The sequence below is a fragment of the Panthera uncia genome, chromosome F1 (assembly GCF_023721935.1).
Source record: "Panthera uncia isolate 11264 chromosome F1, Puncia_PCG_1.0, whole genome shotgun sequence".
NCBI classification, from domain to species: Eukaryota; Metazoa; Chordata; class Mammalia; order Carnivora; family Felidae; genus Panthera; species Panthera uncia.
This window is the reverse complement of record NC_064813.1, coordinates 2,144,279-2,169,093: the sequence shown is the minus strand read 5'-3', so window position 1 is coordinate 2,169,093 and position 24,815 is coordinate 2,144,279. Positions and strand designations below refer to the sequence as shown.

The 24,815-nt window shown below is 49.7% G+C and overlaps 1 protein-coding gene across 1 annotated transcript in view; it reads left to right on the top strand.

Annotated features, from left to right (window-relative positions):
• ACBD3 (acyl-CoA binding domain containing 3) overlaps window positions 1-16,786 on the top strand; it is a 32,719-nt gene extending 15,933 nt beyond the window's left edge. Inside the window, exons 2-8 of the mRNA XM_049635097.1 lie at window positions 479-620; window positions 1,276-1,416; window positions 4,452-4,610; window positions 6,341-6,515; window positions 9,068-9,254; window positions 11,315-11,599; window positions 14,933-16,786. Coding sequence (XP_049491054.1) covers window positions 479-620; window positions 1,276-1,416; window positions 4,452-4,610; window positions 6,341-6,515; window positions 9,068-9,254; window positions 11,315-11,599; window positions 14,933-15,144 — 1,301 coding nt within the window. The 3' untranslated portion in view covers window positions 15,145-16,786. The remainder of the gene's footprint in view (window positions 1-478; window positions 621-1,275; window positions 1,417-4,451; window positions 4,611-6,340; window positions 6,516-9,067; window positions 9,255-11,314; window positions 11,600-14,932) is intronic.
• Window positions 16,787-24,815: the final 8,029 nt, after the last annotated feature.

The following is a 24,815-nucleotide window of genomic DNA, read 5'->3' as shown; positions in this document are numbered from 1 at the left end:
CCCCCTCCCTCTCCCTCTCTCCCTCTCTCTCCCTCTCTCTCTCTCTCTCTCTCTCTCTCTCTCTGTCTCTCCCTCTCCTCCCCCACCCCTGCCCCTCTCCCCTGCTCCCATGCTCTCTCTCTGAAATGAAGTTAAATAACTATAAAAATGATTGTTGCACAAGTTTTAATATGTGTAAAAGATGTCAGGTGGTACAGTTTGTGTGTGCCTGTTAGCTTGACAGATTGGTTTCTTCTGTAGAAGTTTTAACATAGATATTGATGCTTGCTTCATTAAAAAACAAACAACTCCGCATAAAGGGTTTCTGCCTTAGACTCTATTAAAATTCAGTATATGAAATAAAACTCTCACTGTAAGATCTGTATCTATCGCAGCTAGTTTGTGACTACCTTAGAGAGCGAAACGGCATCGTCGGATACCAAAAGTACTTTTTTTTTTTTGCCAATTCTGATTGTTTTTGTGTTTCTTTTTCTTGCAGAAAAAGATGGCAAAGCCTTTCATCCAACTTACGAAGAAAAACTGAAGCTTGTGGCACTGCATAAGCAGGTTCTTATGGGTCCATATAATCCAGACACTTGTCCTGAGGTTGGATTCTTTGATGTGTTGGGGAATGACAGGAGGTAACGATGTTTTGTTGTATAACGGATTTAGCGACAGTAATGTTGAGTCGAGTGGAGAGCCAGTTGGTTAAGATGTAAACAGCGGGCTCCTTAGCTTAGAGTCAGACTGAAACTGACATTTCTGCTCGCAGCTTCTGGAATCTTCACGTGTGTGTGTGTGTGTTTGGCGTGGAGATGTGTTTGCATAAATAATGTGGAAGAAGTTTACTCCTCTGATTATGAACATAAGACAAGTACAGCTAAAGTTGATCCTCCCCAAATAACACGAAAAGCAGCCACATAAAGTATTCAGTAAGCCATGTCCTTGTGGGACGCGCACAGAGTTGTGGCAGAAAAAGAATGCACCGTGGAGCGCGTTCCGTTACGACTAAAATGCGGTGACAGGAGGAGAGGGACTCTTCGATACCCCTTTGCTAGCGTGGAAAAGACCCGCAGGGCGTTCAGGCCGCGGTTACGGCTGTGAGTTTGGGCCGCGCGTGGCCTAGCTCGTTCAATCAACCCCACTTGCTCGTTGAAACTGAGGACTTGAGCCTTTGCCTTGTGCTAGGGTCCCTCTCCGATTTAGTTCTGATTGCGAATTGCTCGCGCGTAGGCTTATGTGAAGGCACGTTCCCGCTCTGTGGCGAGGAGGTGACCCGTCCCGCTTTCCCTCCAGGAGAGAGTGGGCGGCCCTGGGAAATACCTCTAAAGAGGACGCCATGGTAGAGTTTGTCGAGCTCCTGAACAGGTGTTGCCATCTCTTCTCCACGTACGTCGCGTCCCACAAAATCGAGAAGGAGGAGCAAGAAAAGAAAAGGTGAGGTTCGAGGGCACGGCGCGTGTCCTCCCGGTGCAGCCCGGCCCGACGCTGCTGCGTGTGGGGTCTGTCCTCCATCGGGTGCCCACTCCTTAGGGCGGTCGTCCAGCCCCGCTGGTGGGAGCGGCCGATTGTCCTGGGAGTTTGGGGGCTGGGCTGCCACTCTCGCCTGGCTGTCCCTTCCGCAGACACCTCCTCCCGGTCATGGCGGTGTTCCTCCTCCTGGTCACGCTGAGGTTTTGAGCGAGCTCTCCCGTAACCTGGGCCACCGTCCCCACCCTGCGCCCCTGGTCCGACTCACCCTTTGCTGCCTTTTTCCTCGAGCTTCTAGAACACTCTGTTCCGTAGCACGGCTGTCACCCGTGCTACTCGGTCGGCCTTATGGAGACATTCGTATTGGCTCTGGCTCCCAGATGGCCTGTTAGGTATTTGCAGAGGTTGGAGGGGGAGTTGCTGAATACGCTGTTTAGGTTTATGGGGTTTTCTGTCGTGGTTGTGAGTCCAGCAGCATTGCAGTGAACGCGTTTATCTACAGAGTATACTTCCGATGACTTTGATTATCTAAAATTTCTGGGTAATGAAAGTGACACCATAAAACCAGTTTCTCCTCAGATTATATTTACTTTGGAAAGAGTTGGTTCTCTGGTGTTCTACCTTAACCTGAATTGGAAACAACAGAAGAGAAAACAACCTGATAGGAAGAAGACAGAAACCATGAAAAATAGGCACAAACACTAGAGAAGGATAGCTGTCAGGGCCACTTAACGTGAAGGTGAACTTCTCCGTCACAGCACAAGGACGTAGACAGCCCTTGTGTCTGTGGTTGTAACCACCGGCTCATCAAGGGACAGCCCTAGGTGCAGTCCGTTCCTGTGTAAGATGATAGGAAATCATTTCGGACGTTTTCAGAAGGCACTTATCCAAAAGAAGATTGTTTTTATCCAGAGGACAAGTTTTGATTTTTTAAAAAACGTTCGTTCATCTGCGTATTTATTTATTTACTTGTTTACTTATTTAGATATTTATTTTTAAATGTTCGTTTATTTTTGAGAGAGCACGCGCAAGCCAGGGAGGGACAGAGAGAAAGGGGGACAGAGGATCCCAAGCGGGTTCTGTGCTGACAGCAGCAAGCCCGATGTGGGGCGCCAGCTCACAAACTGTGAGATCATGACCTGAGCTGAAGTCAGATGCTCAACCGACTGAGCCACTCAGGCGCCCCACATGTTTGTTTGTTCTTTTTTTTTTTTTTTTTTTTTTTTAATTTTTTTATTTTTGGGACAGAGAGAGACAGAGCATGAACTGGGGAGGGGCAGAGAGAGAGGGAGACACGGAATCGGAAACAGGCTCCAGGCTCCGAGCCATCAGCCCAGAGCCCGATGCGGGGCTCGAACTCACAGACCGCGAGATCGTGACCTGGCCGAAGTCGGACGCTTAACCGACTGCGCCACCCAGGCGCCCCCATGTTTGTTTGTTCTTAAGAGAGCGTGTGCAAGCGGGGGAGGGGCAGAGAGAGAGGGAGACACAGAATCCGAAGCAGGCTCCGGGCTCCGGGCTGTTGGCACAGAGCCCAAGGTGGGGCTGGAACTCTTGAACTTCAAGATCATGACCTGAGCTGAGGTTGGAAGTTTAACCAACTGAGCCACCTAGGCGCCCTGTATTTTTCTTTTTAAAACTGTAGTTCTGTCATGAGATCAAGTTCATCTAGCACTCCTTGAAAGCATTTAAGACTAGAGTTCCTCAGTCCAGAAGTGTCGCTCTGGCCTTGGAACATCTTACCCCCTGCCAGCTGTGACAGGTTACAAGTAGGTCATGTTATCGCTATATTTTGAGTCTTGGCTGTGGCTCGGATGTGTTGTTAATCAATTATAGGAGTTTTGGGAGAAAAGCGGGGTGACCCAAGCAGTTGTCATGGTAAGACCAAGAAGTGGTGTCTTCTCAGATCCTCAGAGGACTTCTGTGTCCCGTCCTCAGCCACCCTGCCGTCCACACCGCGCGTAGCCAGCGAGGCACCAGGGGAGGGCGAGAGCTGGATGGGGCGGCGCCTGCATTTCCTGCTGTTCTTTTTCTCTTTTACGTTCTGAGCTTTGTAATTTATTTTTTAAAATAAATTTTTTTAAGTGTTTGTTAATTTTTGAGAGGGAGAGAGAGACACACACGCAGAGCGTGAAGGAGGGAGGGGCAGAGAGAGGGAGGAGACACAGAATCCGAAGCAGGCTCCAGGCTCCGAGCTGTCAGCACAGAGCCCATCGCGGGGCTCGAACTCACGAACCGTGAGATCGTGACCTGAGTTGAAGTCAGACACTTAACCAGCTGAGCCACCCAGGCGCCCCTTATTTTAATTTAAAGTAGGCTCCACCGCAACGTGGGCCTTGAACTCACAACCCTGAGATTAAGAGTCTCATGCTCTACCGACTAAGCCAGTGGGCGTCTGAAAGCTTTGATATTTTTTAAACTCAGAAGTAACCTACAGATCTGTGCCCTAGAAATGTTTTTCATTAGCAACACGTAAAGCACAGGCCAGAGCCCTGTCCCCGCTTTGCTGTCAGTGCCGTCTTCTCTGCGCAGATGGTAACGGACCCAGGAAGGCGTCCTTTGTATTTGCCTGCTCTTCGCATTACACAAGCAAACATCAGTACGTTCGGCCGCGACTCGTAGTTTTGTGGCTCCGTGGCACCGGAGGGGCAGTGTTCACTTCTGTACCGGTGTCGAGAGCACCGGGCCGGGCCGGGAGGGCGCCGGGCCGGGAAACCTTCGGGCTGTGGGCGTATGGTAGTGATTGCAGTGGTGTCTTCCCGACGGACGCCTCTCTGTGCTGCCCGGTGGCCGATGTCCCTGCCGTGGTCCTGCGTGCGGTGACGTGGGCTCCGGAGGGGAGATGGCTCCTGGCGGAGCGCGCACGTTTCGCAGTGTGAGAAGACCACCGCGTCCTCTCGGGGCTGAGTCTGTGGTCACTGGGGAAGGTGGCCTCGGTTATTTTGAAGCGGGAGCCCTCGTGCGGTGCTCACGGCGTCTGTCCTCCCTGTCCTCCCCCGTAGGAAGGAGGAGGAGGAGCGAAGGCGGCGGGAAGAAGAGGAGCGAGAGCGAGTGCAGAAGGAGGAGGAGAAGCGCAGGAGAGAGGAGGAGGAGCGGCTTCGGCGGGAGGAGGAAGAGCGGCGGCGGCTGGAGGAGGAGCGGCTGCGGCTGGAACAGCAGAAGTGAGCCACCTGTGCCCGCCGTCCGCTCGCTCTGTCTCTGGGTCCCCGTGACCTTGTCTTGCTTCCCCGCTTGTGCGTCTGCTTCGCCCTCTCTGGGTGTTCGTGCATCCGCCAGGCGGCCAGAGTCCGAGAGGCCCAGAGACACGGGCCCGGGACAGAGAATCCGGGTGGTGCGGCCCGTGGCAGGTGCCGTTCTGAGTACGGGGTTTGGGACCCAAAACCGTTTCCTGTCCGGGGCGGTGAGCGCAGCCGTCTCCCAGGGGACCGACTATTGCAGAGGGAGCTCTGGGTACAGGCAGGAAGGGCTTAACACTGCAGACGTCGGGGAAGGTTTGCAGAGAACGTGAGGGTCCGCTGATGTCTCGTTATTTCTCGGTAGTTCCTCGGAAAGGCGTCGGGCTAGGCTCCGACCCACCCCGGGCCTCGTTCCGCTTTGGAGAGAGACTAGGAGTACACCCCTCTGGGGGCGGCCAGGCCCAGTGTCATTGTGACATTCTGCTTTATCGGTCATTGGCCTGTTGAGGTCTTTGTGGAGTTGGTCACATAACTGAGTTAAGCACGTGGAGCCTGTCTGGAAGAACACGACAGACATTTATAGTAACAGGTGGGCCCGGATACCGTTTTCCGTGTTCTTCTTTAAGGCGGGCTTAAAATTTTTTTTTTTTTAAATGTTTATTTATTTTTGAGACAGAGAGAGATAGAGCATGAACGGGGGAGGGTCAGAGAGAGAGGGAGACACAGAATCCAAAACAGGCTCCAGGCTCTGAGCTGTCAGCACAGAGCCCGACGCGGGGCTCGAACTCACAAACCACGAGATCATGACCTGAGCCAAAGTCGAGCCAAAGTCGACCGGTTAACCGACTGAGCCACCCAGGCGCCCCCAAATTTTTTTTTTAAATGTTTATTTTTGAGAGAAAGACAGAGTGCGAGCGCGGGAGGGGCAGAGAGAGAGAGGGAGACACAGAATCCGAAGCGGCGCTGACGGCTCAGAGCCTGACACGGGGCTGGAACCCACGAACCGTGAGATCACGGCCTGAGCCGAAGTCGGCCACTTCACCGACTGAGCCACGCAGGCGCCCTGAGCCGGGCTTTAAATTAGATGCAAGAGACCCTCAGGTTTTCACTGGCTTTCTTTCCACGTCCCAGGGCCCCCTCGCGTCCTCTTCTAGTCACTCTTCTGCCCCTCGCTGCTCCTCCTCTATTCAGGTCGAGAAGCCGCGGCCCACGGTTCAGTGTCTCCCCTCTGGCCTAGAGGCCAGTCCCCCTCTGACAGCGGCCGGGTCCGAGAGGCCTGCCGGGACTTGAACCCCGGCCCCGGCCGCTCCGGCGGCGGCGTGATCTAGGGCACGTCCCCGGACGCCGCGCCCCGCCTCTCGGCCTCGCCCCGGCCGGGGTGCTGAGCGCCCGCCGGGCGGCCTCGCGCGGGAACGCTCGGGCCGAGGGGCGCGCCGCGGGGGCCGTCGTCGCGGCGGCGGCGACGGCGCCGGGTCCGGTGGCGCGTAGTACCCTCCGCGTCCGTGCCGGCTCTTCCTCGGAGAGCCTCCCGACGGACTCGAGGCCGAGCGGGTTTCCCGAGACCTTTCCTCTGGGCCCGGGGCCCCGGGCCGACGGGTCCGCGTCGGCCGCCCGGAGCCTTCGCGGGGCGACGGCCGGTCGGGACGGAGAGCGGGGCCGCGCGGCCCGGCGCGGCGGCCGTGGTGCGACCGGCGGGCGTTCTCTGCGTTTTGCAGGCAGCAGATCATGGCGGCGCTGAACTCGCAGACGGCCGCGCAGTTCCGGCAGTACGCGGCGCAGCAGTACCCGGGCAGCTCGGAGCAGCAGCAGCTCCTGGTGCGCCAGCTGCAGGAGCAGCACTACCAGCAGTACATGCAGCAGCTGTACCAGGCGCAGCTGGCCCAGCAGCAGGTGCGCCCGCCGCCCGGGGCGGGGGGGAGGGGGGGGGGGGGGGGGGGCGGTGTCCCCGAGGTGCGTCTGGCGTAGACTCCCAGGGCGGCCCTGGCGGGCGGGGGTCACGGCCCAGACCGCCGCTCGAGGGAGGACCGTCCCCGGAGGCCGTCGGCTGATCCGGCAGAGCCGGGCTGGCCGCGTTGACGGCAGCGGCAGGTGCCGTGGCCGCCGGTGCTCCTCCGGCTCCCTGCCCCACGCGGGAGGGGAGAGGCTTGGCCGTCGGGGGGGGGGGGGGGGGGGGGGTTCACATGACACTCGGATCCTGTCCCGGCTCTGCCATTGTCTTGTTGCCTGTCAGACGCGTCACCTGCCGTCTGAGTTTCCCGCCCTTTCCCCTGGTCCGCAAGAAGGCGACGAAAGTCCCGGTGCCTGTCCCGTTCCCCTCACAGAGCGAGCTGCCACGTGAAAGTGTCGGGTGCCTCCAGCAGAGGGCCGGTCTGACACTCGCGTTGCCCATCGGGCCGAGGCGTGACTGCCTCTGGAGTTAGCCTGGCCGGCTTTACTCATGGAGTTTTCGCTCCTAAAGCACCCGTTGCCGGTCCAAAAGTCTGAGCGAGGAGAACGTGGGGCGCGGTGGTGGCTCTGCGTTCCTCGTCGTCTTGCCAACCTCTTTAAGTTCTTTGAAAATTCACTCCTTGCTTCAAGTACCTCTTCCCTGGGGTCCTCAGCGTTACCGAGAGGGAAAAGGCGGATTTTTGTCGTTCGTGAGAGGATGAAAACGACGTTCACCTAGTTTATTCGAGACAATAAGTGGGAATTCCGAGGGGTTTCTCTGCTGTCCTCAAAAGCCCGTGTCTTATTTTAGCCTGCCACCCCCGTCCCTGCTTCTGTGACGGGCCTCGAGGTGGTTTTTCAGCAGGGTGGCTCACACGCCCCGTCCTGTTTAGAGGTTGCTGTCGTTTAAATAAGAGAACAGGATCTTGCAGTCAAGAATCTTGCAAATCAAGATACCTGCAAACCAAGAATCTTGGCAAGAGAACCAGAAAGAACTGGAATCCGTAATTTGGATTACAGTGATCGACCATATTGGATGTCGTTGGGAATGGAGAAGGAAAGGGGTTGGGGAAGGATCAGAGGAAACCTCAGCCCTCATAAAGTGTTAATTTTCTTTATAAATACCGAGCAAAGTGACAGAATGCTAAGACCTGTTCGTGTGGAGGTGTAGCTACGTGGGCAATTGTTCCTATACCTTCCTGAACTTTTAAAACTTCCCAAAGTACAGATGAGAGATGATGTAAAGAAAGAGGTACGATCTGTTCTACGTGATAGTTAGAATCCGTTGGTGGACAGTGGGATCCCCAAGGGGGTTCGCTCTGCTGGAGGAATTCAAGCGTGGCCTCCTGGACAGCGACCGTGTGAGCCGGGCCTGCTGATCACCAACAGAAATGCTTTCTTTTGCTTGCCTGCCATTCACTGAATGTTCTGGGTTTGCCCACTTGGGTTGGTTGCATGCTCTTTTTCTGGACGCTGGTACTCTTTCTGGAGACTGATGGGGAAAGACTCAGAATCCGGGCCTCGCAAGAAGGTATTTTGAAGTCTTCCGTGTATCACTCGCCTGCATTAGCACCCGAGAAAGTGTCGCTGTTCGTTGAAGTAGTCGGTTTGCAGGTGACACGTTAAATGTAAATACAGAGACGCTAAACTGCGTCACTGTCCTGAACCGTGAGATTACTGACGCTTTTTCCCCCGTGCTTTATTTTCTACTTTCATAAACATACGCTCACTTATGATCTCTTGTTTTAGTTTAAAGTCACTTAAATGCCCAAGGGCTCACCGACAGTAAAACAATGCATTTTGTAATTTCACAATGAAATGTCCTAGCAGTGCAAACAAAATACAATTATTTACGACTCTGTGGATGAACCTTACAGAAATAATGTTTAGTAAAAGAAGCCAGACACGAAAAAGAGCGTTTATTATACAGTTCCAAGGGGATAATGTTGACGCACAGGCAAAGCACATCTGCAGTGTTCTAGGTGAGGCTGGTCGTAGCGCTTACAGCGGGGAGAAGGGGAGAGAAGGCCCAGAAGGGAGCTTTTACCAATGATAGTTTCTGCCTTTGTGAGTTTTTCTTCATGATCGTTTATTTCTACCCAGTGTAATTTTCCTGATTCAGATTGTAGGTTTCTGAATCTGAGCGAGATCTTCTTCTGTCCGTTTTAAGAACAAATGATACTGTGTTCAGTCTTTACCTTCGGTTGTATTTGGGGTTGATTATTTCTCCCTATTTTAATTTTTCCTGGTCAGTTTTTCTAGTGATCCTCAGGTCACGCAAACGTGACCTTCCGTTGCAGGTTTTTGTCCATGATGACTTGGATCGTTTTTAGCTTTTACTCCAATGTCACGTCTGTAATATTCATCACAGATGGGATACAGTGGATGAAGTCTATTAGTAATTTCTTGGAGCGGAGTGCTTTGGTAGGACCCAGACACAGGCCAGAGTCTGCCCCAGGGCTCACGTGTTGTGTGCTGGCCCGGTCAGCGGATCTTCACTCTTCCTCCACTCGCAGGCGGCGCTCCAGAAGCAGCAGGAGGTAGCGGTTGGGGGAGCCGCTTTGCCTACACCGGCAAAGGTGAACGCAGCTGTGGCGAGTGATAGGACGTCGGTTAACGGACAGGCCAAAGCCCACACGGACAGCTCCGAGAAAGACCTCGAACCAGAAGCTGCAGAAGAAGCCGTGGAGAATGGACCAAAAGGTATGGTTTGGCCTCTGTGTTGATCTGTCCAGAGGTCGTAATTGAGTTCACGGAAGGCACGTCGGGAGTCCGGCTAACTAGCTTCGGAGAGCAGTTACCTATTTGTGAGAGTTGGATGCTTTTTTACCCTTTACGTCAGAATCTGATGCTTCTGGTGACCGTTAGGACAGCATGGAAGGAAGGGCAGGTCGGATGTCTTTTGGACACTTGGGGTTGTGTGTTGGTTATCTGCTGCTGTGTAACAAATAGGACCCAAATTTCGCAGCTGACGGGTAACCAGTGGTCGTCGTCTCACACAGTGGGTGAGGGATTACGGGGTGGGGTTCGGGAACAGAGGCGCGGCTCAGCTGAGTGGTGGTCGTCCTGGTCCCGTGGGTCAGGATGCTGCCAGGGGGCAGAGGTTCTGCCCAGGGTGGTTCCTTCTCCCGACCGGCAAGTCGGGGCTGCCTCTTGGCGGGAGACCTCGGTTCCTTGCCCCATGAAGCCTCTCCTCCAGGGAACACGGTCCAAGAGATCAACGCAGAGGTGGCACGTCTCTTACATTCTGACTTTGGAAATCACGTGTCCGTGCTTCTGCTGTATTCTCTTGGTCCCACATACCGGCCCCGGGACATGGTGGCTGGCGACCTCCCAAGCGCGTGAGTCCCCAGAGGTGAGGCTCACGGGGTGGGGTGCGTCTCGGAGGCTGCCTGTCACGCGTTACCGTGTGGTTTCGAAACTGGAGTACCGCGGTCGTAGATGGAGAGTGTGTGATGAGGGGACTGTGACCTAGTCACAGAGGTCAGCAGAGGCTTCCTGGGGAAGAGACGACTGAGCCGTGAGAGCCGAAGCCAGAGTAGGAGCTAACTGAGGAAGGAAGGGAGAGCGTGTCAGGGACACGGCCTGGGCGGTGGTGTGGTTCACAAGAAAGGCGGTTTCAGACATCTGCGTTGTCTTGTTAGAGTAAGTAACAGAAAACAGCTTGGAAAAGACCTGATATCCTGTGGTTTGACCCCTCTTCTTTTTTTCCCTGTAAGAGTATCAGTTTTTTGTTTTTGTTTTTTTCAAGTAATCTCTACACCCGATGTGGGGCTCGAACTCACGATCCCAAGATCAAGAGTCGGATGCTCTACCGACTGAGCCAGTCAGGCGCCCCACGTTTGTCAGTATTTTCAAATGAACCTTTGTCAAAGGTTCTGTGACCACATCTGGAAAGCCTGAGTAATCTGGCGCACATAAACGCTGCTCAGCGACAAGACTTAATCCTCTCTGCTCAGTCCCTAGCGGGGCCAGTCCTGTCCGAGTTTTTCTGTTTCTTTGAGCTCCTTTAGAATAGCTCCTAGAACTTGACTTCAGAGGTCAAGAGTGTTGTTGTTGTTGTTGTTGTTTGTTTGTTTTTGACAGAGTGATTGAAGTCAAAGCCCGCTTTTCTTTGTCCAGATCCAAAAGTGAATTTATTCCTAAATCCAGATCTCCCTTCTTTTTCTTTTTTTTTTAAGTTTGTTTATTTTGAGAGAGAACGTGTGTGCACATGAGTGGGGGAGGGGCAGAGAGACAGGGAGAGAGAGAATCCCAAGCAGACTCCACACTGCCAGTGTAGAGCCCAACATAGGGCTCGAACCCATGAACTGTGAGATCATGACCTGAGCCGGTTAAGAGCTGGATATGTAACCGACTGAGCCATCCGGGGCCCCCGGGTCTCCCTTCTTTATTAGAATGTTTTCCTGGGTCCAGCTACGAGTTTTCCAGGGTCAGTCTTAAATCCCCATATGTAATCGGAGTGTTGGAAAAAAAAAAAAAAAAATCACTTCTTAGATCGTGGATTGCATTTGTCCCCTGAAGTGGTGTGGTGGCCTCTGGATAGCTGGTGACATTGGCAGATGTAGCCAGTGGCGGGGGAGACTTCCACGGGAAGCCCGTATGTTCCTCGGAGTCCTCAACCCCAAGTACAACTGAGGTAGACCAGATGGCCCTTGGTGCGCCGGGCAGGGGCGGGCAGGGGTGGTGTGCGGGTTCGGTGCCTGCAGGTGGAGGCTCGTCCTCTTCGGCGTGTGTCATTCCTGCATTCCTGTCGTCTTTAGAATCTCTTCCAGTAATAGCAGCTCCGTCCATGTGGACACGACCCCAGATCAAAGACTTCAAAGAGAAGATTCGGCAGGACGCGGACTCCGTGATTACGGTGGGCCGAGGAGAAGTGGTCACCGTTCGCGTCCCCACCCACGAAGAGGGATCGTATCTCTTTTGGGAATTTGCTACAGACAATTATGACATTGGATTTGGGGTGTACTTTGAATGGACAGACTCTCCAAACACTGCTGTCAGCGTGCACGTCAGCGAGTCCAGTGACGACGACGAGGAGGAGGAAGGTAAGGCCGTGGGTCCGCAGTGGCAGGTGCCGAGGGGGCTGGGGGTGTCACGCATCAGCCCGCCTCGTGCTTCTTGGTTAACACTTCTGCGACAGGGATTCGTGTCTTCATTAGTGTGACCTTAGCCGTAAAGGCTGAGGGATGGGCCAGCCTCCCAGAAGGGACTGGGGCCTGAACGGGACATTGTTGTAGTGCCCAGCAGGGCTCTCTGGCAGGGGGCTGTTTTACTGCCTCTTGAATAGTGTTTTACTTTGAGCGTTTTGTGTTGAAAAGCCAAATGTGCAAGATGATCCTGAAAATTTTTTAAAGAGTAAGCAAGAAATTCTGCCAACTCTGGAATTTACTTAAATTTACATTTCTGATAGATCATTCGCTTTTTTGATTTTACTCTTAAGACTTTGTTTTTACATAGATACAGAAGCTCATGCCAGAATATCGTAGCTAAAGAAAAATTTCAGCCATTCTTCCCCATTTTACAGGAAAGTAATTTTTTATTTTCTCTAAGTAAGCAAAATGGAGTGTTTTCAAGAGCGGTGTAAACTCTCTCGTCTGGGAGGTAGGTTATAAGATACACGCTTACTAATTGAGAAGATGGTCTCCTTGGTTTTGTTTGCATGGAAGTGAGAGCCCGGGGCTTGTGCGCGTACTAGTCGGGCGCTTGGGTCCGTATGTCAGCTCGGTGGAGGGCGGCATGGGAGGAATGTCCTGACCGTGACAGTGGAGAGGCACCTCCTCCATCCTGGGGCCCAGCTCACCTTTCGGCTGACTTGTGAACAGACCGTTTGTCCTGGAGAGGGTTGGCGGTGTTTCACGGAGATCCCGCTGGGGTAGATTAAAAGAGGTAGTTGTAGGGAGGCTAAAAGTTGAGTCGGCTTTCGAGGAGGGCAGGGGGACCGCATCACTGCACGTGCACACGCCTGGCCCTCAGGTCACTTACGGAAGCACACGCGTGGGCCCGGGGCCTGGAGGGGGAGCTCTGTCTTCACGTGGCATTCTGTTCGCAGCAGCCTTGTCTCGGGGTGGAGGGGGGCAGCAGCGAGAGAAAGCGCTGCCCGTGCACGCTGCTGCCCGCACCAGAAGGACGGGCATCGCAGGAGGCTGGGAAGGGGAGCTTGTGTGCGGACGGTTGTGATTCTGAAGGGCTTTGTGAATCAGAGAGAGGCATTCTTGGTTCAGAAGGAGACAGATTTCTCCAGGCCTGCCTGCTGGAGCCTCTTGGAGGGAGGTTGCTTCCCGGTGTGAGCCCTCCGCTGAGTTGTGTTTGGGGCTCTCAATTTGGGGAAGGGCGCTGGTAAAAAGGGCTGGGGTCCGATGCCCGTCCAGAGGTGGGACCGTGACCCCGGACCTTTGCCCTAGCATTCGGTGCCCCTCGGGTGGGAATGGAGTCCCCGGTGCCTGTGCTGTTCCCAGTCATGAGATGGTTGCCATCTGCAGCTAATCCATTCGTCCCTCTGTGTGGACAGAGACCGCAGTGCGGATTTCCGGCTCCCGGGAGATGTTTGCCAGGAGAGAACCTGTCTCCTTTGGGAGATGAGCTCCCAGGCCGCGTTTTTCCGCGTGCCCCCTTGCAAAGGCCACTGCGCTTTTGATGGGGGTCCTCGTAGCTTGGTTTAAGGGGGAAGGGCAGGCCAGTCCTTCCGTTCGTTGTCTTGGTTTTTCTCCACTCGGGCTTGAAAGCCGGAGGGGTTGGTTTCCTCTGTGGCCGGTAACTCCTTCCTGTCCGGATTCGTCACTGGCATTAGTGTTGCCAGGTCCCGAGTCTTTGCTTAACTGACGAAAGGTGCACTGCTCATGTATCCCAGCGGCCTCCAGTTTTACAGATTTTGAACAGAATCGGGATCCTGGGTTAATGGACCAATAATCCATGGGTATCCTTATAGGCAAGGGTTTGCGTTTTGTTTTGTTTTTTTTTTAATTTTTTTTTTTTTAACGTTTATTTATTTTTGAGACAGAGAGAGACAGAGCATGAACGGGGGAGGGTCAGAGAGAGGGAGACACAGAATCTGAAACAGGTTCCAGGCTCTGAGCTGTCAGCACAGAGCCCGACGCGGGGCTCGAACTCATGGACCGTGAGATCATGACCTGAGCCGAAGTCGGCCGCTTAACCGACTGAGCCACCTAGGCGCCCCAAGGGTTTGCATTTTGAATGACTCTGTATTTCCCATTTGCAAACACTTCAGTATTGCTGCGATAAAGCAAATCGGATTTGGGCCTATTTTATCAGAGTGTCGTTTGCTCTTTTTTTTTTTTTTTTTTTCAACTTTTTATTTTAAAACAGTCTTAGACTTACAGAGAAAAGTTGCAGATAGTGCAAAGAGTTCCCGTATACGCGCCCCCAGCTTCCCCTGTTGCTAACATCCGTGTTGTACTGTGGTACGTTCATCGTCACCGATGGACCCATGTGGTTATGTCGTCATGAGCTCAAGGCCGTTATGTATTCAAATTTCCCTAGTTTTTGTCTAACGTTCCAGGATCCCATCCGGGATGCCGCATTCCATTGAGTCACCCTGTCTCATTCAGGTCCTCTGGACCGGAAGACTTTCTCAGACTTGCCTGGTTTAAATTCCTGACAACGGCCCTCGCGCGGTTAACTGCCGTGGCCGGAGTTCACCGTGCCGAGTTAGGAACCTGCATGTTCCTCTGACCTGCTTTCCCGACAGTGTTTACGTTCAATACGTGAAACCGATTTTAAGCTGGTTCGACGTTGTTCTCGCTCGCTCTTTTTTCCTAACCTCATCTCATTACAGTTCGAGAACTGTTCCCAGGGGCAAACCCAGAATCAGAGCTCGTGTTTTGCCACTGGGACCATCCCTGGGTTACGCGGGCCTGTGGAGACAGTAATGGGCTTTCAGAGTATCTCTCGGTGCCTACCTCTACTGTGGCTTCCCCATTTTACTCTTTATATCTAAGATCGACAGAAGGTAACAGTCCTTCGGTCCCCCTTCCCGAAACGGGGTTTTCATATTGTCGAGGAGGGAGAGAACGAGAGCTTCGTTTCTCTTGGTGTCGCTCGGACAGCGAGATGCCGCCCACCTGGAGGAAGAGGAGGCTGGCTGGGTGCGGACAGGGAGGGAGGACCAGGGCTCTGAAGCGGGAGCGGTTGTCAGAGTCCCCGGGGAGAGAGGGCGCCGGCCGCCCGCATCCCCCCGACTGTGGCTGCTCAGGGAGAGGAGTGAGCGAACCAAGGAAGGCGGGAATAAGCCCGCGTGCGAAAGTCACAGGTGGCTCCGGAGAGTTCCCGCCGAGCAGTTTCTCGAAGGATGGGGTTTTGGTGCTGGACGCACGTGGCTTTCCCGGACCCGTTCACTGACGTGCCTCCGTTCTTTCCCACAGAGAACGTCAGCAGTGAGGAGAGAGCCAGAAAGAACGCCACCAAGCCCCTGCTGGACGAGGTCGTGCCTGTGTACCGGCGGGACTGTCACGAGGAGGTGTATGCCGGCAGCCACCAATACCCAGGGAGAGGAGTCTACCTCCTCAAGTTTGACAACTCCTACTCTTTGTGGAGGTCAAAGTCGGTCTACTACAGAGTCTATTATACTAGATAAAGATGGTGTCGCAGAGTCCGGAGTCTAGGGTTGGGCAGAAGACGGCACTTGGTTCGGAATTTCTTTTGACTTTTGTGGAGCATTGCAGTCGGCGTCTCCCCTTTTGATTTTGGTCTGATGGTCCGTGAACTCTTGTCGGGACTCGGGGTTTCCTTGAGACTCTAGCATTAATCCTCTGGGGTTAGAGGGAGTCCTCAGACCCGTCTGGCCCTTGGGTGCTGACCGGCAGGGTCGCTAGTGGATGCAGAAGTTACGCGAGCTACGTGTGAAATCTATAAGGTCTCCGAAATAAAACCTCCCCGCGTTGACCCCACCCGGCTGACGGTGAGTCCATTGCTGCCCGCCGCGTGCGGTTGACGAGAGCCCGTGGTCACGGTGACCTCGGATCGGAAATCCTTACGTTCGCAGTCTGCCTGAGGTGCAGCTGACTTGGACGAAGGTCATCGTTTTGAAATGAAGGTCATCGTTTTGAAAACTTACAGACTCAAGACCCCACAGGTTATAATAGCAAAGTTGCCTCGATTCGCTTTTGTTCTGAACGACCCAGATTGTCTTTGCGTTGAGTACGGCCGTCTAGTTCAGAGGCCTATTACAGAGAAGTATTTTCCGAGATAATCTTAAGGACGTTCAAAGCCGATTGGTAATTGAACCGTCAAGACACACACAACACCTCAGAGGTCCATGTTGTTAGCAGGCCTCTGCAAACTCGGGTCCTTTTCTCTCCCTCCGGGACTCCCCCCTGCCGGTGACAAAGCAGAGTTAATTCATTTTTGTCTCGATTTGGCTTTATAGAGCATCTCAAATGGAACCTGTTTTCTACACGAGCATATAGTTAGGGGGTTTTGTAAACTCAAATTGACACCTACTGAATTAAAGTGTGTAAAATCACTTCAGTACAATTGAGTGTATGGGGAATAACGTTGCACTAAAAGGAAATCACTGCCAGAGACAGTCCATTTTCCTTCCCTGTGTTCATGCTTGGGCACAAACCCTACCCAGTTCCGGTGGGGAATTGCGTACTGGAGAGAATTGGAAAAACAGACGCCTGTGCTTAAATTGTTTTATAGCTTTAATCTGCATTATGTCTTTGTAGATGGGAAGAGGACCTCTTCGCGTCCCTTACCGAGAACATATATGGATACACAGCCGCAAGTTGGTAGAAGTGATGGACTAGCGTAGAGATCCTTGTTTTCGGGAGGGAGGGGGTTGTAGCTAGAACGTGACCGAGACGGCACTACACACGAAACGTTACTGGATGTTGTTACTGAAATACTTAGATTTTTAGATTTTTAAAACTTCAGATCTTAAATCACTTCTTGTAGGAGGGTCTCCGTTGATTAAGCTGCGTTCTATACAGTTCACTACGCGAGGGGCTGTTTGTCGTGCGTGCGTCTCTTTTCTGGTTTTTAATACCTGGTTTTGTACATACCTAACCCTCTTCTCTTTTGGTTATTTGGAAACTGGATTATTTTCTCCTCTGAGCAGTGCTTGATTTGTGTTCTTTAATTTGGATTCACTGGTTCCAGCTCAAAGACGTCCACACCGTTCTGTCCAGAACACGTTCAGGCTGTCCATGCACGTGCGCGTACATACGGTAGAGGAACCGTGGGGTTAGGCGCTTCTTGGCTTTTTTTTTTTTTTTAACGAGAAAATACTGTATTTAAAATGTAAAATAAACTTTTAAAAAGCAGGCACTAATATATATTTCTTCCAGCCTTTGAGTACAGATTTGTTCTTGCCCATGTTAAGATAAATCGTCTTCTGAAAAGACCCTCGTTCTCGGGAGCAGTTTATGTCACTTTACGTAGCGGTGGTTCGTCGTGTGCTCACGTCAGAACATTTTTGGTTTTAGACTTTTCTATTGCCTTTGGCTGTTGATTAGTACAGTACAAGTGCGATTTCAAAAAGATCTTGAAAATAATATATTTAATCAATTAAAATGTTTATCTGTAACCTGTTGACGTTTCATTGGTACCGTTACTCTCGGAAGCGTTAGTTCCGTATTGCCTCATTTTAGACGGACTAGAAGAGATGTTCTAAATGATCTTCCCTGTTTTAAAAAGTTAAAAACCAACAACAAACTATTTCTGACTGATTATTCATAGTTTTTGCCGTGAATTATCCCGGTGAGTGAAAATAGATTTTGAACTTTCCAGACTTATGACAGAAAGACTTCTTGAGGACGTATAAAATCGTTTTCCCTGTACAACCACGTGCGTAGCGCATTCCTTGAAGGACGTGGGGACCGCCTGCTTTCAAATAGCTCCTGAGGTGTGACGCCCGAGAAGTATCCATCAGGGGAGTTCCCCGGTCCGTGTCACGCGGAGTGCCAGAAACTCCTCTAAAAATGACCTCACTGAGACGCAGGGCGACTCGGACCTTAAATTTAAATTCTGTTTGGTTGAAACTTGGAGACACAGAATGAGGTGGTCATTCTGAGCTGTCGGGGTTCCGGGAAGCCAGACCAGAGAACAGCTGAGAGCTGTTGATGTGTGAGCACATCCTGGACCGTGCTGCTGAGCCTTGACCGTCTGCCTTCCGGAAGAGGAGAAGCAGCCGGTTCGAAATACGCGACTGCTGATAATTCACTGGCAGTCTGCAGCCCAACCTGTCTTTCCCCAAGCTCAATCCAGCACTCCTGTCTGCAGCCCAAATATGTGTGCATGTGATCTACTCGGGGTAGAGCGAATCTTAACTTTATTTCCCTTCACTTAATTTTTCAAAAATGTGTACTAATCAGAGTTGGAGTTTGATCTCGTATATTATTTGCCTAGGATTCTTTGACCTTATTCAAAGTTTTTGAAATCAAGTTGGTTATTGTCCTTTTGACACCCTTATTTTGAAGTTATTACACGATCGCTGTCTCAGGTACTTAACTATTTTGCCTGATTTCTCTTGTAACGAAAGAAGCATTGGCTCCATTTCCATTAGCTGACATGCCCCTTAGTAGGTTGTGATTTGATTAGGATACTTAATCTAAGTACCGGGAAACCAGCTGGCTGGCTTCTCCAGAATTGACCTTGGCATTTGGACTCAGGCCATCACACGTGGGATAACAGTATGTAAACCAGGGCACTTAACTCCTTCCTTGTAGTTCTCTAACCAGGTCTTAAGCGTGATTGCCCAGTTCAGACTGGCGCTGAACTGGCAACTTGCAAGTCTGTGAAGAGAGCAAGTACAAATTTGATTACAAGTGCTGATTTGTTTTAACCTTTCTTTAATGTTGTGTCTGTACAAGTCCAAGTTTTTCCCCTTTGCCAAGATCACTAACTTAAATATCTCGTTGAAGGTGACATAGCTTTTTTTTTTTTTTTTTTGGGTGTGGCAAAATAGAGAAATGTAAACCTGGTTTTCGTAAGGCCTGCGTTTTGCAACTTTTAAAATTCCAGTCTGTGTTAATGGGGGATTCTCCTTTTACTAAGTGTAGGTCTGCCGTGTACTTGCCATCGGCTGGGTCTCTTCCACAGAGTGCTTCTTTGGCCGTTTTTCTGTGACTTGAACCTTTGAGGTTGCTTCTGATTTTTCATCCTCAGTGCTGGTCCAGCGAGCACTCGTTTACGTGTCTTCCCGCACATCTGCAGGGGTTTTTCAGTAGATCCTGAGAAGTGAGAACTGCTGGGTCATGGGTTCTGTGCGTTTTTAATTTTAATACGCCCTGCCAAATTGTCCTCCGGAGTGGCTGAACTAATTTCCCCTCCAGCTCCATAGTGTGCGAGAAGATACTGCTTTTTCCAACCCTTGATATCATCAGACTTTGAGTCTAAGTCAATCCGACGGGTGAAAGATGAAGTTTCATTTTCATGTGTGTTTCCCTGATAACCAGTAAGGTGAAGCATCAATTTTTACTGGTCCTTTGTATTTCCTCTCCTATAAATTGCCGGTTTGTGTCCTTTGACCCATTTTTCAATTAGATCGTTTTTATATGGATTTATTAGCGTTAAAAATATAGGCTGTATGCTAATCATTCATTAGATGCAACTATTTCTTCCAGTTTCTTGCAGGTCTGTTAATTTTGTTTGCGGCGTTAGGTGTGTTTATACGTGTCTGTGTTTGGTCGTAGACATTCTAAACCACGTTGTTAGTTTTATTCAGCTTTTTCGTTTATGACTTCTGTTTGTGTCCATAGATAATATATATGTATATCTATATCTGCTTCTGAGCTCTTTCCCATTTATCTGACAATTCAATGTGCTAATACTATAAATTACTATAGTTTTAAAATATATTTTCATACAAGGCAACTCTCCCCTGGTTTTTTTTTTTTTTTTTTTTTTTGATGCTTTTTCTTTACTATTTTTGAACCATTTTTCTGTATGAACATTTAATCATTATCCTGTCATATGTCATGAAAAACCTTAGTGGGATTTACTTTGGAATATTGTAGTACTTTCTAGGTTGATTGAGAGCTTAGATTGCCTTCATAGAAGATTGAGGGGTGCGTGGGTGGCTCAGTCGGTTAAGCATCTGACTTTTTTTTCTATTTAAAAAAAATGTTTTTCTAACGTTTATTTATTATTGAGAGACAGAGCATGAACAGGGAAGGGGCAGAGAGAGAGGGAGACACAGAATCGGAAGTAGGCTCCAGGCTCTGAACTGTCAGCACAGAGCCCTTCGCGGGGCTCGAACTCACAAACTGCAAGATCATGACCTGAGCCGAAGTCGGACACTTAACCAACTGAGCCACCCAGGCGCCCCTAAGCATCTGACTTTTGATTTTGGCTCAGGTCATGATCCCCAGGGTCATGAGATCTAGCCCTGTGTTGGGCTCCATTTTGGGCGTGGAGCCTGCTTAAGATTCCCTCCCTCCCTCTCTGCCCCTCCTCTGTTCATGCATACATGCACCCGTGTGTGCTCTCTTAATTTTTTTTTTAAGTTTATTTATTAAAAAACATTTTTTTTAAATGTTTGTTTATTTTTGAGAGAGACAGAGACAGAATGTGAGTGGGTTAGGAGCAGAGAGAGAGGAAGACCCAGAATTGGAAGCAGTCTCCATCCAGGCTCTGAACTGTCAGCACAGAGCCCGACACGGGGCTCGAACTCACGAGCCGAGCCGTGAGACCATGACCTGAGCCAGAGTCGACACTCAACCGACTGAGCCACCTGGGCGCCCCTTAAGTTTATTTATTTTTGACAGAGACAGAGTGCGAGCATGAGCTGGGAAGGGGCAGAGAGAGAGGGAGACAGAATCGGAAGCAGTCTCCATCCACACTCGGAGCTGTCAGCACAGAGCCCGACACGGGGCTCAAACTCACGAACCGTGAGATCATGACCTGGGCCGGAGTCGGACGCTTAACCGGCTGAGCCACCCAGGTGCCCCCTTAAGTTTTTTTTTTAAATGATAAATAAATAAAAGATTGATAGTTCCGTGTTCTTAGGTGGTATTTTCAGTAGCAGAGATGGAAAACGCAGCCCTGTAGCGGTCTTCCCTGCAGTCATTAGTTATGATGCGGGCTAACCTGGGACAACAGAGGCTCGAAAATAAAGTAGCTCAAATAAGATCATTTGCTCTTACGAACAGGCCAGAGGAGGCAGGCAATGCAGGGCGAATCTGTCTGGTACGTCATGAGGTGAGTGAGAGCCCCGAGTTTCTCTTAATTTTATTTTAGAGAGAGTGGGGGAGAGGAACAGAGACAGGTTCAAGCAGGCTCCTTGCTCAGGGCAGAGCCTGATGCAGAGTTCAATCCCGTGACCCTGGGATCGTCTGAAATCAAGGGCCCGGATGCTCAACCGAGTGAGCCGCCCAGGTGCCTCCCCCAGGTTTCTTTAATCTTGTTTCTCCACGGCACCATCCCCTGGAATGGTGGTGTTTTGTGTGCATGGTTAGAAGCAGACCTGCCTAGGGGCGCCTGGGGGGCTCAGTGAAGCATCCAACTCGTGGTCTCGCACAGGCCATGATCTCACGGCTTGGTTTGTGGGATCGAGCCCCATGTCGGGCTCTGTGCTGACAGCGCAGAGCCTGCTTGGGATTCTCTCTCTCGCTCTGTCTCAAATAAATTAAAAAACAAGCAGGCTTGCCTGGAACACATTTCCACTTTGGGGGTGGGGTGCATGCCCACTATTAAGGAGAGAACCCTCACTTCTCTTCCTTTTCCACCCACAAATACTGAGTTCCATGGCTCCCTCTAGCTGCAGACTCACGCCCAGCCAAAACTCAAGACACGGCATGTCTGCTCTGAAAAAGGAGTGGACAGACTGCATTTGTCAGGTGAGTTTTGAAATACATAGCTCTCGTTAATTTTTTTACCATTACCAGAGTCCTACTCACTTATTGTGGAAAATTTAGACAGTATATACAGATGAAAAGCATAAAACTAAAATTATAAACTTACCACTAAGAATAGCTGTCATTTGGGAATTTCCTTCTGGTCTTTTTTTCCCCTAATTTTCAGTTAACAAAAATCTAGCATTCGGGAAAGTGTGCAGTATGAGACTCACGTACCTACCACCCACACTGGTCACATTTGCCTTTTTTTTTTTTCTTTGCCTTCTGTGCTTCAGAGCTTGTCTAAGTATTAAAACGTTAATGAAAGAGTTTGATCCCTATGGACCTTTTCCTGATTACACTTGCTCTTTCCTCCTTCCAAAGATCGTTACCCTGATTTTGATGTTTTAATTCCATATGATGATTATAACAATGTATGTTGCCAGAAAAGGGAGATAATATGGTTATGCAGAATGCTTTTGAACTTTATATGAAATCCAAGGAGATAAGTACACATTTCTACATTCTCCCTTAATACACTCTGTAGCTTTCTTCACTTGAAAATTATTTTGTGGGGCGTCTGGGTGGCTTAGTCGGTTAAGCTTCTGGCCCTTGATTTTGACTCAGGTTATGATCTCATGGTTGTGAGATCGAGCCCTGTGTCAGGCTCCGCACTGAGTGTGGGAATGTTTATTAGAGAGAGAGAGGGAGGGAGGGCACCTGAGTGGAAGAGGGGCAGGGAGAGAGGGAGACAGAATCCCAAGCAGGCTTTGCACTGTCAGTGCAGAGCCCAGTGTGGGGCTCGAACTCAGGAACTGTGAGATCATGACCTGAGCTGAAATCAAGAGTCGGACGCTTAACCGACTGAGTCCCCACATTCCCCCCCTGCCGCCCAGTGCCGGCGCCCCTCAAGAGTGACCGTTTTTACTTTAGCTGTGTTGTTGTCATGGTCTCCTGTCTCCTGCTTGTTCTGCCACCATTTATTTAAAAAACGATCTTTCCTCTTGAATTACCTTGGCATCTTTTGTCAAAAACGAGTTGATCATAGGGGCTTCTGGCTGGCTCAGTCAGTAGAGCATGGGACTACTCCTGATCTCGGGGTCATGAGTTCAAGCCTCATGTTGGATACGGTGATTACTTTTAGAATGAGTGAAGGAATGAATGAATCAATCATATGTGTGGGAGAATTGACATCTTAACAATATTGGGTCTTCCAGTTCATGAACATGGTATATATCCATTTATTTTTAAGTCTTTAACTTTCTCAGTGGTAGTTTGTGATTTATACTGTACAATTCTTAAACATTTTTTAAGAGTTATTTCTAGGTATTTTATGTTTTTTTGATAATATTATAAATGGTACTTTTATTTTTCCCCTATAATTGCAATTTCCAGTTGTTCAGTTGACTTTTTTAGTATGGAATGTGTACTTGCTAAATTTTTTTACATCTAGTCACTTTTTTGTAAATTATTTAAGACTGTCTATGTAGTGGGGCTCCTGGGTGGCACAGTCAGTTAAGTGTCTGACTTTGGCTCGGGTCATGATCTCGCGGTTCTGGAGGTTCGAGCCCCACATCGGGCTCTGTGCTGACAGTGTGAAGCCTGCTTCGGATCCTATGTCTTTCTGTCTCTCTCTCTCTCTGTCTCCCTCTCTCTGTCTCCCTCTCTCCCCTTCCCCCGCTCGCACACACGCTGTCTCTCAAAAATAAATATTAAAAAAAAAAAGAAAAAAGACTGTCTGTAGAAGATGATGTCCTCCATAAAGATGGTTCTTTCTTTCCAGTCTGTATGCCTTTTATTTCTTTTTCTTGCCTATATTACTGGGTAGGATCTCTCCAGTACAATGTTTAGAAAGAGTAGGAAGAAGTCCTTTCTTCGTTCCATCTTAAAGGGAAGACATTCAGTCTTGAACCATTAAGGATGATGATTGCTCTAGGCTTTTCTTTATCAGGTTGAGGAAGTTCCCATCTACTCTTAGTTTGCTGGGAGTTTTTATTGTATGTTGAATATTGCCAAATGCTTTTTCTGCATCTGCAGAGATGAGATCATGTGACTTTTCTTTATTAGCCTGTTGCTGTGGTAAAGTACACTGATTTCTTTTCAGATGTTGAACCAACTTCATATTTCTAGGATAAACCCCACTTGGTAATGATCCTTTTTGTATACCCCTGGATTCAGTTTGTTAATACCTGTGAAGGATTTTTATGCCTGTGTTCATGAAGGATATCCATATGGAGTTTGTTTTCTGGTAGTGTGTTGGTCTGCCTTTGGTGTCACTAATGAAGGCCTCATCAAATGAATTAGGAAGTATACTCTTCTATTTGCTGGAATAGTTATTTCTTCTTTAAATTTTGGGAGAAATCTCCAGAGAAGCCACATGTGGCCTGGAATTTTATTTATTGATTGATTTTACCTGTGAATTCCTTTTCTTTGATGTGTATATTTGGGTTATTGGTGTCTTCTTGAGTGGAGCTGCTCTGTAGTTTTTTCCTTTCAAGGAATTTTTCCATTTTATCAACTCACTTCTATGCATAAATTCTATCATAACTTTTCACATTATATACTATCTTGATCTGTAGTGTTGTCTTCTTTTGTTCCGATAGGTAATTTCTGTCTTCTCTCTTTCTTGATCTCATTGGCTAGAGAAATATAAATTTATTGATTTTCTCAAAGAATAAGCTGTTGGTTTCATTGATTTTTTTTTTTTCTCCCTCTCATTGTCTCTATATTTTAAATTGAATTGATTCTACTTATTCATTCTTTTTGTTTATTTTGGGCTTAATTGTCCCCCTTTCCCACCAGTTTCTTAAGGTAGAAACTTAGGTTATTAATTAGAGATCTTTCTTTAATCTGAAGATGTAAATTGCCCGTTAAACTTTGGTTTAAAACGCTGCATCCCGTAAGTTTGGTATTTGGCTTTTTTTTTTTTTTTTGCCTTCATTTAAAATATTTTCTAGTTTGTTGTGTGATTTCTTCTTTGATGCAGGAGTTATTTAGATGAGCGCATGGTTTCTTTTTAAATATTTGGGTATTTCCCGAATGTTTTTCTGTTGTTGGTTTGTAATTTAATCCATGGGGGCAACATATGGAAGCTCACAGAGCCCACATGGAGCTCTGTGCTTTGGAGCGTCTTTTTGTCTGCCTCTTGGCTGTTTATATGTTTGCTCCGGAGAAACACCTATTCGAGTCCTTTGCCAGTTTTTAAATCGGGTCGTTTTGTCTTTGAGTCGTGGAGGTTCTTTGTATCCTGGGTAGGCACCCCTTAGCAGCTCTGTGATGAGCGAATATTTTCTCCCATGCTGTGGGTTGGACGGACAAATTTTGGGGAGGCCGTTGCTTTTTGACTGAGCGGCACGAGTCGGATTGCTAACCCCGTTCGACGACCAGCACAGGGGACGGAGAGGAGGGGCTGACACACCAGCCCACCCGCTGGACTTCAGAGTCCCCGTCCGGTCGGAGGGACGGCCCT